General features: G+C 47.3%; 1 protein-coding gene across 1 annotated transcript; it reads right to left on the bottom strand.

Annotated features, from left to right (window-relative positions):
• Window positions 1-988: 988 nt before the first annotated feature.
• Window positions 989-10,887, bottom strand: LOC120664689 (dynamin-related protein 5A-like). The gene is made up of 16 exons (XM_039943987.1): window positions 10,536-10,887; window positions 9,997-10,060; window positions 9,790-9,894; window positions 9,365-9,466; window positions 9,035-9,085; window positions 8,873-8,934; window positions 8,554-8,644; window positions 7,952-8,016; window positions 5,273-5,467; window positions 5,067-5,186; window positions 3,696-3,766; window positions 2,971-3,196; window positions 2,209-2,259; window positions 1,784-2,012; window positions 1,559-1,698; window positions 989-1,377 (listed from the first exon to the last, which is right to left on the bottom strand). The coding sequence occupies exons 1-16, from the start codon at window positions 10,662-10,664 to the stop codon at window positions 1,249-1,251; spliced, it is 1,830 nt and encodes a 609-aa protein (XP_039799921.1). The 5' UTR covers window positions 10,665-10,887; the 3' UTR covers window positions 989-1,248.
• Window positions 10,888-12,336: the final 1,449 nt, after the last annotated feature.

The following is a 12,336-nucleotide window of genomic DNA, read 5'->3' as shown; positions in this document are numbered from 1 at the left end:
GGAAACGCGTGCACGAAGAAATAGAGCTCCGGCGCTCAGCTCACCTCCTTGCACGCGGAGAGGGCCGAGGGGAGGAAGGACGTCGCCGCCTGGAGCGCCATGGTCGACCGGGGCGAAGGCAAGTGCGAGACTGTCACGGACTAGGGATTCTTCGGTGGGGGGAGGGGAGGAGAAGATGGGAAAGCGAGGCGCGGCGGCAGGGATGTTTTGCTCGGCGGCGGCGCTCAGCTTAGCTCAGGCTGCTCGGCTCGGCGGCAGCCGGCGGCCAGCGACGCGGCCGCGCGGGAAACGACGTGTGCTCGGCGTCGCGCTTAGCTCGGCTCGGCGGCGCTCAGCTTAGCTCGGGCTGTTCGGCTCGGCGGCGGCTGGCGGCCAGGCGGCGCGGTCGTGCGGGAAACAGCGTGTGCTCGACGCCGCGGCGACCGGCGCCGGCACGGCAAGCCAGCGTGCCAGACTGCCAGGGGAGCGAGCGAGCGAGCAGCGCAAGCTGCAGGCAAGGCCCACACGCGTAGCGGAGGCGGTGCGGCAGCAGGCAAGCCTACATGTAAAGGGCGACGCACCGCTTCGGCGAAACGACAGAGCAAAGAATCGAGGAGCCGCGTGGTGCCAGCGTGCAGCAGAGGACGCCGATTCCATAGCCCGCATTGCACGCCCTCTCCCTGGCACGTGTTGTCCAGGGAGCGCTCGAACGCTCTCGTCGCTCCCTCCCCACAGCAGATAGTAATAAGAGTATTTATCTGTGTATAAACCCGCTTCTTCGAGGATAAGGAAATTTCCCTTTGCATTTTAAGTAATGAATAGTACATGTGAAACGATCAGGCGGTCAGCAGCTGTTGTGGCGTTGGTCATGGGCGGTGGCTTTTGTAGGTTTCTGAAGACCAGTATCCCAGCTGTTGGTGCCTATTTTTTATGTTATAATATTGGGATCCCTATAATATTTGCAAGTATCTGTACACTGGCAACAACATGCTATGTAGCCGCACACGGATGGAATAAAAGAATACACGGTAATAGAAGCACAATATATGAACTTGTCGTGATACAGAAGTACAGCAGCCTGGTGTCCCCTAGATCCTCAAGCACAAGGAACAAAAGCACAAACCAAAGGACACCGTACAGCTGCGGTGATGTATAAATGACCTTACCTACAACAGGAAAAAAATCAGCTATATATGCCCCCAGAATAGGGGAGAATCACCAAACAAGGAGTAGAGAGCATGCAAGAACAGGGTAGGTAGGCCAGCAAAATTATTTGGACCACGCAACTGCATCGATTTCTGCTTGGGCGCTCCGGTACAGTTCCAGCCTTTTGGCGAGGTTAGTTCTTCGTTCCATGACTGCAGGGTCTTCATCAAGAAGCTTGGAAAGTTGCTTCATCTGCATATAACAAATGTTAGACCTCATGCGGCATTCAGGAGTGGTAAGAACTAACAGAGACAACCCGCTACTGGAGATGAAGCAAAGTACACAATCGTAAATGTTATACAGTAGTGGAAGCATCAGCTATGAGTACAGTAACATGACCAAATACACCTTCCAAATGAAGAAAGTATCTCACCTCTCTTGCTCCTAGTTCAGTGAAAAAGTGGTCGAGGAGTGAGCGCTTTGCCTCACGGACTTGACAATACACAATAGATTTCGGTATGGAGTTTCTCAATGTTGCGCACACCATATTGACATATGATAGAACAGTTTGTCCTGATAATTGTTTAGTAAAGTGAGATGTTGGACAGTAAATAGCAAAACCAACAATCAATGAAGCAAAAATGCAAATAGACCTTACCAATTCGTCTAAGATAAGAGTCATTATATCTGTCAAAAATAGAGTGGCTTGGATTTCCACCCTTCTCAACATCCTGAGGAAGCTTCCTGAAGAAATCCACAGTCAAGTAGCTGCATTCCATATCAACCAGCTTTAATGTATTCTTCTTGCTTTCATCTCTCATTTTATCCAATGACTCAAAAGCTGCATTGCTTACTTCCACGCGAAGAGTGGGGAACTGCTTCAGCTCCTGCGGAGAAGTACTTTACCAGTTTAGTAACCTGCTTACATATTTAGTAACAAAAAAAAACTCCAAACATGCTCCCTAATTCTGCAAGTTTCGAAAAAAGTTGGATACTTTCCAAACCAGCAGAGTGCAGACATGCCTGATATAAGGTATTGGTCTAGATAATTTTATTATGATAGTAATAGCAAGAAAGACTTACATGTGTTTCGCTGATAGCCTTGCGGACAAGGTCCTTCAGGATAGCATGGACCTGCCAATATGACAATATTAGCCTATATTCTGAAAATACAAAGGTAGTATTGCCAAATAAGATAACTAAGGCTAACGAAGGAAGATACACTTCCGTCCATGACTACAACTGGCCAAGGGTGGCACATGCTACAGCACTTAGTACAATATTTGATATTTTCATCCATGAAGAAAACTTGTGATGGAGTAGCTAAGTTTGAGGTTCAAACACAAAATTACTGAAAAATAATGGTGCAAAGACTAGCTTCCACAAAATGCTACTTGGCGTAACACGCCGCATGTGACCAGTCAATTTTAGTCATTAACAAAATAGCACCTAACCAACTTATGCCTAGTTGAATATTTTGATATATGGCAGCCATGCCAAGGCAATGGAATATTTCTTCCTAATCAACCAACACAACCAAAGTGAAAGATATAAAGCAAAATCATCATTACTTAGTTCCAAATGTGTTAGACACCCTGATCCAAGTTTAAAAAAAAATGCTATTGCCTGCATTTCAACATCCAACAACGAATACACAGTTCAAATTAGAACAAAACAAAATTAAATGAAATTTTTGCAACGATGAGAAATCCTGAACAGCCAAAACTATCAAGGCTATAACAGATTCAGCAGCACAGCAATGAGAAAATTCCAAGTAAATTATTTGAGGTCCTGAGGCTATCATAATGAATTAGAATTGGAGCAGGCATAAGTAAATTTGCATACCGCGTCAACAGCTGCCTCAGCAGGACCTCTTATACTAACAAGGCAAGATTCTATTAGGCGTCGATATCCTTGCTCTGGAGCTATCAAGTGAGGCTGGTATCCATCAGCTTCTGTAATAAGCTTTCTCACATTTTCCATTGAGAGTTGTTTATCGAACTGCAACCGTTTAATTGCTACAGGAAATTGATTGTCGAAGACATGGTAAACTTTCTCACCCCCAGGGCGCCTGGATAATAGAATATTGGATTCAGGAACATAAATAAAACTGTGCATATATACAAGTCTAACCGAAGTGAAATTCCATACACTAGCATAGACAATATTTGTTATCTTAGCTTCTTGTGCACAAGATATTAGTACACAGAATCATGTGGGTAAACAGGCCGATTACATTGGCGGCAAACTTAAATGTACCAGGCCAAGCATAGTGTCCATTCCATATGCCACAAGCTTAATTAATAGATGGTTTTTTTCATTAAAGGAAGCTGCACAGGAAGCTGCACGAGACTGCACATCTACACATAATCAGCCTTATTTGGCACAAGTTGCAGACAAACCTTGCCAGAGGAAAGATTAAATGCTACTGCACGTGTATAGGCCTTTATAGATTAGGAAGTTAAAAGTTAAACAGCCTATCATTGATGATCCACAAAGGCACAACAGACATAGCAAGCAAAATGTTTCATTTAAAGAGAAGGGAGCAACAGAAAAAAACTGAAACGTACACTCCATCCAGATGCTCTTTGTAAATGCCGTCAAACATACGGCATATTTCCATAATTGTGTACAACTTGCCCTGCAAGTTAAAATACAGTCAATTAACTTTTGAGTAAATAGTATGATTACACTGTGAAGATTTATTGAGAGAGCAAAGTGATGTGTTAGAACCCTCATTCTAGGACAGCATGCACCAGCATCAAAGCACGTTAGTATGAATCGATAGTAGGTATACAAGATATACAGTACCAACAAAGAAAAAGAATGTCAACCAATGTTCGAAAAAGCGCGATTAAGCGCGGTTAAGCGCTGAGCGGAGGGTCAGCGCGTCGCTTAGCAGCTAAGCACTCAATTAAGCGTGGCGCACGCTTAATCGAGCGCGTAATCGCGCACAGGCTCGTAATCGCGCGAGGCGCGCGCGTAACCGTGCGGAAAAGCGCCGCCCGCGAGCAGAGAAGGGAAGAAAGAGACCGCAGGTGCGCCGCTCGGGAAAAATTGGTGCGCAGGCGGGAAGGATTGGCGCGCAGGCGGGAAGGGCGGGAAGGATTGGCGCGCAGGCAGGAAAGATTGGCGCGCGCGCGGGTGGATTAGTTGAAGGACGCAGCCAATCGATGTGCCTCCAATCCACTATTCTCTCTCATCTCTCCGCGAAACTGCTGCGTCCGCCCCTCCGCCGCGGCCACCCCTCCGCCACGGGCCTGCCCCTGCAGTCGCCGCTGGCGTGCCGCGTCCGCCGCGGGCCTCCACCACGGGCCTCCTCCACTGTGCGTCGTCCCTCTGAATCTGCTGTGCGCCGTCTTCTGCTCTGCTCCACTGCTGTGTCGCCCACCCACCCTCAGGCTCCTCTGCTGTGTCACCCACCCTCAGGCTTCAGCCTTCAGGTAATCTTCAATTCCTTTCCTACCTTACTCCTTCCTTTCTGCAATTCATCAATTGTGATGTAGTTTGTGCTTGTGCTCTGCTCTGTTGTGCTTATTGCTTGTGCTCTGGACTCTGGTGTGAAAGTGTGATCTGCTGTAAGACACCTATCCCCTTTTTTAAACTATATAATTAGATTTTAAACAATATTAGCAAAAACGCTTAATCGCGCGTAATAACACTTAAGAACGCTTAAGCTTTTTCACGGCTCGAGCGCGCGCTCAGCGCGTAGCGCTTTTTTGAACCTTGATGTCAACCACTATTGGAGGGGCAACATCACACATCATGTATGAATAGATTGGTCAATAAGAATGCACAAGGATTGAAGGTACACATATTTAATAGTTGATAATAAATAACACTACAAAGGAACACCAATGAGGATAATCCAAAATATAAAAAAGAATATGCACTCATCATTGGCATATTAGGAGGGAGAACAGGGTTATCTATTATCTTACCCCAGCATCATTAGCAATGGGCTTTCCAAGTCGATTGAGTTCAGTCTCCAGCTCTGCAATTGTCTTTGTTATAAGAGATTGGATGCCCGGAATCCTTGATTTAATCACTTGCTCCAAATGCTGCATACAAACCAAAAATGAAAAATCTATGAAGTCAAAAATTCAACTATCATTACATGCATCTACAGTAAAGAGGAAAGGTATACCTTTGAGAGCATCTTGGCCAAATATTCAGAACCCATCCTAGGGGCAAGGTGCTTATATTCTGGTGTACTGGAAAAATAATCACGCTCTCTACGCCTAGCAGCAATCATGTCCACATTTTTGTTGATATCTTGCTGGGATCGATTAACAACACCAACCCATGGATGTTGGAGCCGGTAAGATCTTCCTTCCAGTATCTGCAAAAGAGAATTCAATAAGAAATCAATTTCAAGCAATCATTAAGATAGCCTTATTGTTAGAGTATATTAGGGATATCTCTATATTAGGTAGATTAGGATTGTATCCGTATCCTACCAGATCTGTAGGAGAGGCTTCTTGCCCTCCAAGTCATGTACCCCTATATATTCAGCCCCAAGGCTCAGGCTAATACAATCAATCCATTACACCAATTCTATTCCTTCCTACATGGTATCACGAGATTAGGGTTTGAGATCCTAGCCTAATCTTCCGCTACCCCTCTCGCACCCCGCCCTCCGCGCGCCACCGGCCGTCCTCCACGACGCACCTCCAAAGCGCCCCCTCGACGGCCTCCTAGCGCGCCCCCGAGGAGATCGCCCAAGACCTCCGCCGGGGGCAGCGCCCCTCTCCGCGGCGGATCAGTTTAATCCGCCGTCAGATCGCGTCAAGCAGCAGCAGATTGGGAAGTACCTCGTCATCTGCAGGGAATCATCGACGACACCACCGTCCCGCGCTGCCGTGGTGGCAGTCGCGGCCTTCTGCAGCACCCACCTCCGACCCGTGCTGCCGTGGCGGCAGCAAGGGCTGCCGAGTGCTGCTTATGCTCGTCGCCGACAAACCCCCCTGGCGGCGTCCAGCTTCACCTCGTCCCTCCGCCGTCGGGCGCCGCTGCCTCGCCGTCCGCCCTGGCGGGATCCACCGCTGGCCGCCGCCGCCTCTGGACGGGGTCCACCGCCGCTCCACGGATCCAGGCAGGGATCCGCCCGATCCGGCGGGATCCGTCACCGCACCGAGCAGGAACCGCCTCGGTGTGGCTCCGCCCCGCCTTGTCTTCGCCCCCGGACCGGATCCGCCCCGCTCCTCCACATCGCCGCACGCTCATCCCTTTTCTTTGTCTTCTCCCTCTCTCCCATGGCCTTTATGACCGTGGACGTGAGAGGTAGATAAGAGGATGAGGGGTTCTGCTACGTGCACCTGAGGTACTACACAAGCTGCTGTTGTATCAATTTTTCTTTTGCCCGATCAGAGATCGGGATTGCGTCGCCCACCGCCCGTCGACTTCGCGCCTCTACCTCGACGGCGGCGTCGACTTCACCGGCCTCTTCTTCCTCTCCGACCCTGCGGCATGGCGAGATGGCCGGCACCCTAGGGGGCGCTCGTTTGCGCCGCCGCCTACATCGCCGCCTCGTCCGCACGTCGACCTTCGCCGGCTCGTCGTCGCCTTCACCGATCGGGACGTCTTCACCGACTTCGCCCACCGTCGTCTCGCCTCACGCTACTCGGTCTGATCAGCCGATGTGCGTGATCCACCCGGCTTCCGTGACGTCCGTCCTCGTCGAGCGCGCCCTTCACCGAGCACGGAGGGCTGTCGCTGCGTCGCCTCTTCGGGCAGCAGTGGCGTCACCCCGTGGTCTTCTCCGCCGTTGCTTCCTCACCGCTGTCGACCACATCCCCGACCTCATCGTGGACTCGTCGCTGCGCGCCCCGCGCATGGTCTTCGTCAAGCTGTACGAGTTCTTCGCCGTCTCTTTCGAGCGCCGCCGTCGCGTCAACCGGATCATTCGGCCTTGTGCTGGAAAATCTGGGTTCCCCTCCTCGCTTCGTCTAGCACAACCACGTCGCCAGCGTCGCCATCTCGTCCCCGACTACTTTGTCTACTCCAGCAACAGCAGGCGTTGGCATCTTCTACCTCGCCTTCTTCTGCGCCTGCGACTGCCATGGAGGCCTTATCTGCTGGTCCCCCTCGGTGACGGCATCTGGTTGTGCATCCTCCCTTGCACGTTCGGTATTGGCAACACCGGTGCGTGCCCATCGTCCCCGATGCGTTCCCGAGCCTGGCAAACTCGGGCATGTGTCGCCCGATGGCCTGACTGCTTCGACTTCGGCATCGCTCCCTCTACGACTGCCTCGACGCGTCGCCATCTTCGTCTCCTCCATTACGCCACCACCATGGCGCCTCCTCGTGCGCCCGCGGCTTCATGTGCGACTACCTTGTCTTCGGCAACCTCGACATAGCTACGTCGACCACGGCTACTCTACGTACGGCATCAACGACCATGGCTACTCGTCCTCACCTCGGCTACCTCGACATCGGCACAAAGGGCTATCATCTGCTTGAGCAACCTTGTGGTTTTCCACTCCAGCCACAGCATCTGCGGCGCACTGACCGTTGTGACTGCGGGGGGATGCCAGTTTATCGACTTCTCTCCAATCTCACCGTCTGCGACGCTCCCGCTGTGACTGCAGGGGGATGTTAGAGTATATTAGGGATATCTCTATATTAGGTAGATTAGGATTGTATCTGTATCCTACCAGATCTGTAGGAGAGGCTTCTTGCCCTCCAAGTCATGTACCCCTATATATTCAGCCCCAAGGCTCAGGCTAATACAATCAATCCATTACACCAATTCTATTCCTTCCTACACTTATGCGGGACTATGAAGTATTTAGCAAATGTTTTACAAAAAAAAATACAAACTTACATCAACAGCATCAGTACCCTTGTCCATCAGATCAATTTTCGTGAGCACACCGAAGGTTCTTTCTCCTGACAGGGTAATAGCAATTAACTTTCATGAAACTTGCAAATAATTCAAAAATATACCCAAAGAATACTCAACTTAGCTTATTGAATTCCTTTATCAACAAAGTTAATTACAAAAAGAATAAAAAAATATATGAGTAGTATAATTAATTTTCAATAAAGATGGACAGCAAGAAATTAGTGAATGAAAATAACAGAACGATCCATGATGTAGCTTCATAACATGCCAAAAATGCACATCAAAAAGAAGTTTTAAAATACATGTATACATATACAATTTGGCAGCTCAGGAGGATCAAAACCATCAATGAAAGAAATCAAATGGTTGAAATGCAAATTTGATTTCCATCCTATAACCTTCAGACAATAGTAGCAGCATTACTCCATTATATATTTATATGCCTACACCCTAATTTTACAACTGATCTTCATAGCTTAATAAGGAAGGCAATAAAGGCTAGTATAAGAAAGTATATGCCATTAACCACATTGTAATCATGTACTTATTTGAACTGGATAGTGGATACAATAAAGGCGTACCTTTGGGATCAACTTCTCGTGAAATCTTGATTGCATCAGAAGTTGCAAGATCCTGATTAGCTGGGGAAACGGCCAGAATGATACAATTTGGCTGAAAAGCACCAGAAAAGGCAATTGCTATAAGATTTTGCAGCATTACATAGAACAGAATCCAATAGCTCAAAGGTGCGACGACATGGCCAGAAGCAAAAGCATGTAAAACTAAATACGGACTGAAGAAGTGATTGCATCTGAACAAATGACCATCTTATCCAATTAAATCAAGCATAGTCAGGAAATATTAACATGCAAAATGCAGCCAGGTTGTAGTTGACAATACCTTTTCAATGTATGATCGAACCATGTTTTCAATGTCCTGAACAATACTGTCTGGTTGACCCTCTGCAAAGTGTAAAAGCCAGTAGAAAATTAGGGGAAAAAAACCTCTTAAAGAAGAACCAAAGAACGATTGCTCATAACAGAGTAACAGACAATCACTTACCAACAGCTACTTTAGTAAGCCCAGGAAGATCAATAAGAGTCAGATTCACAACTGCAATGATATAAAATTGTTAGGCAAAACAGGAATTCAAGGAGCATGGAAATGGAAACAGATAAATCACTTAGTAGGATTCAAATACAGTACAGTTGCCGAACTTATGACAGAGTTCATAAAAGCTTCTGGAAATAAAAACCCCATCCCAAGAAAACAACAATCTCTAGAAATTATTCCCTCAAAAAATCTCTAGAAATAGAACAATGCAAACGTTATGATGCAATGGAACGAAATGTTACCAACTATACTGCTACTCCACCAGAGTCAGTATCTTACCATATGGAGAATAGATGCTTAAATGGATAGGGACAGGTGATATTTGCTTTGAGCGACCAGTTTCTCTGTCAGTTTCATCAGCTATCTCCTTCCTCACAGCAGCTGCAGAAGTACAGTTGTAATCATGTACCAATTCAGGTAAACTACGCTTCTAGATAAGAGTGCAGATAAGCCCAGTTTAGCACAAAATATCATTTTCCCAGCAAAAGCATGGGCACTAGGTCATATTTAGGGGAAGCTCAACATGCTAAAAGTTAGGGTAAGAGAATGGAAAATACAGTGTTATTTAGATGTGTAATGGGCATAGTGAACTTCACGTAGTCCACACCATAACTGACAGTATAGTTCGTGTGTTTGATAGAATAGATCTTAGAAGTCATTCACAAAACCATGCAGCTCCAGAATGAAAAGAACAGGTGAATTACCAAAATCTGTATATCTCTTCCTGGGTTGGTGCATAAACTCGGCATATTCCCTGTCTCCGTCAATTCTGTGGAGCTGCAGCACCAGTGGACGCCGAGTGACAATGCCTGCCAATACCATTCAAACCAAAACATGAACCTTTCCAAACAACAAAAACTAGAAGGTAGCACTGAACTCAACAGCAATATGTCTCGGTGTAACAACCATACCTGAACCCCTCGGTAGGAAATCCTTCCCAACCACGCTCTCCAACACCGAAGATTTGCCAGAACTCTGTCGATCATACCAGCAACATTCAAACGTAAATTGTGAGACTAATTGAATTATGCATGGTGAAATGGAACTGAGCTTAAATGTTTCGTGAAGGCACGAATCCAGTTCATAGGATATCATCGAACTATAATTTTCATCATGGACACAGCATGTGAGCATAGCATAGTCGTATACCCTACTTGATCTCACTAGTAACTAGCTTCCTAACAATGGGAAGTCAGAAACTCAAAAACTAAGCAGTCAGGTGGGCGGCTGGGCGCATCAAAACTGCTCCAGATTCAAACTTGCAAGCGACCGAAATCTGCTTCCTGCGCTCGGAGCAATCGCAGATCCACCCAGCACCAACCCGCATCCACAGCTCATCCTCACGGTTCCACCAGCAACCCGCGAGATCCGCCCCGCGCAGCTGTGGCGGCAGCACCAGATCCGATAGGAACCAACCCAAAACGCGTGCAAGGGAAGGGGAGACGAGCACCTGGCCTCCAACGACGGCGATGGCCGGCAGCGAGTCCCAGAGCGTTGGGAGGGCGCTCTCCTCGCCGTGGTCGCCGAGGGCCGTGCAGGCCCGCTGCAGCTTGTTGACGAGGGAGATCAGGTTCTCCATGGCCGCAGCGCCGGGAGGGCGAGATCTGGCCGGGTGGCGGGGAGGCGAGATCGAGACGGAGGAAGAAGGGAGGCGCGGGGGGAGGTGAGGTGAGGCCGACCGCCCAGCCGCGTCTAGGCGCCGGTCGTTGGGCTCGAGCTGAGGCCTGGGTGGTGCGCAGGCAGCGGCGGTGGTCTTTGGGGGCGTCTGCGGGGAGTTTGATTTGGATTTTGAAAAGGCTTCGTGGAGAAGAAACGAGCCCGGCGTGGGCGTGCCGGTGAAATGGGTTCGCCAGCTGATTTTTTTTTTTTTTTTTTGAAATGCCAGGCCTCTTTACATGAGTTCATCAGAAATTACTGCTTGAATTCTATTTTACTGTCACGAGCTCCGTGAGAATGTGAGATCATATCTTCGTCGTTGGTCTGTTCATAAATATGGTCTAGATTTGTATGCAAACAAAGTACTGTTTTGTGTATGCGCACATAATCCTTATGGTCCACATTTGTATACAAACTAAATTTTTTTGTATACAATTTAAATTTTTGGCAAGAAATAGTGGAAGGAACCAAATTAATTCTAGGTTTAGGCAAAGTTTGGCCTATAACGTGTACTAAATAAGCAATTATTTGCCATCTAAGTTGTGACATGTCAAAATTGAACATCATGGACAACAAAACAAAAACACAGGTCTTCCTTTTGCTAAAATTTGAGGCATTAGTATGGAAAATAATCAATAATTTCATTTAGTTTGCCCTTTTTTTCTTAGTACCTATGTTTCTAATATATGAGTTTATTGACTTTTTTTCGTTTATTTGACTATCTACTACTATGAATCCATCTTTTTCTATAAATATTTATGCAGATAGATAAATGTACTAGCTAGGTACTTATTTTACTATATTTAACTAAATCACTAGATAAATTTTATTTGTCAAAGTTTGAAAAATAGTCGATGGTGCCATATACTTTCCAATGGTTTGGAAAAGTTTTACTTGGCACTAGAAATAGCATATAATTTCATACTAAGTCAATAAACTCATAGGCTTAGGAACTTCATGTTTATCCGCCCATATTCAGTACTTTGCCATTGGAAAAATAGTATGAAAATGTTTACTTAGCGCTATAGCAAGAAACATTTTTCATAACTTAACTGCTTAATATAGGCACTTGGTCTAACTCGTTTTTCTCGGAACCTTCAGGATTAAAAAATGTCATGAATATCTTGTTCCACGATAAGCTGCTACGAGTCGAACAACATGGTAACTGTTCACTTATTGCAGGTATATTTTATTCGGCTGGCTTGTCAGCCAACCAGCCAAAATTGTTTTTTTCGCACACTAACTCAGTTTCACTCACTAGGTAACCTATATTCCTTTTATCTTATAATAAATCAGCATCAGCCATCAACCACGGCCAGCCAAACCGAACGCAGACGACCATCAGCTGACCAGCTACGCAGCCCGTCCGAAACATAGCACGGTGGCCTGTCACGGCGGCGGTGGAAATGAAACACCGGAACCAAAATAGGACGTGAAGGAGCGCACGTCCCCGTGCCCGGAGCCCCGGACCAGCTGATCGATCTGGACCGTCTGCTCGGCTCGTTTGCTCGGTGGTCACCGTCGACGAGGAGCCCGCCGTCGACGTGGGGTCGCTCCCCAACCCACCACCGCTGCCCCGCTCCGCGTTTGAATTT

This window comes from Panicum virgatum, chromosome 3N (assembly GCF_016808335.1).
Source record: "Panicum virgatum strain AP13 chromosome 3N, P.virgatum_v5, whole genome shotgun sequence".
NCBI lineage: Eukaryota > Viridiplantae > Streptophyta > Magnoliopsida > Poales > Poaceae > Panicum > Panicum virgatum.
This window is presented reverse-complemented; position numbering and strand designations above follow the sequence as displayed.

Bases quoted from the DNA above. Each gene is read 5' to 3' on its own strand.
- LOC120664689 (XM_039943987.1), bottom strand. From the start codon at position 10,664: ATGGAGAACCTGATCTCCCTCGTCAACAAGCTGCAGCGGGCCTGCACG. The intron at 5,468-7,951 runs GTAAGTTTGTAT...TCTCTTTTGCAG, and splicing joins AGGGTACTGATGCTGTTGAT to ATACTGGAAGGAAGATCTTA. The intron at 3,767-5,066 runs GTAAGATAATAG...TTTAACTTGCAG, and splicing joins CCATTGCTAATGATGCTGGG to GGCAAGTTGTACACAATTAT.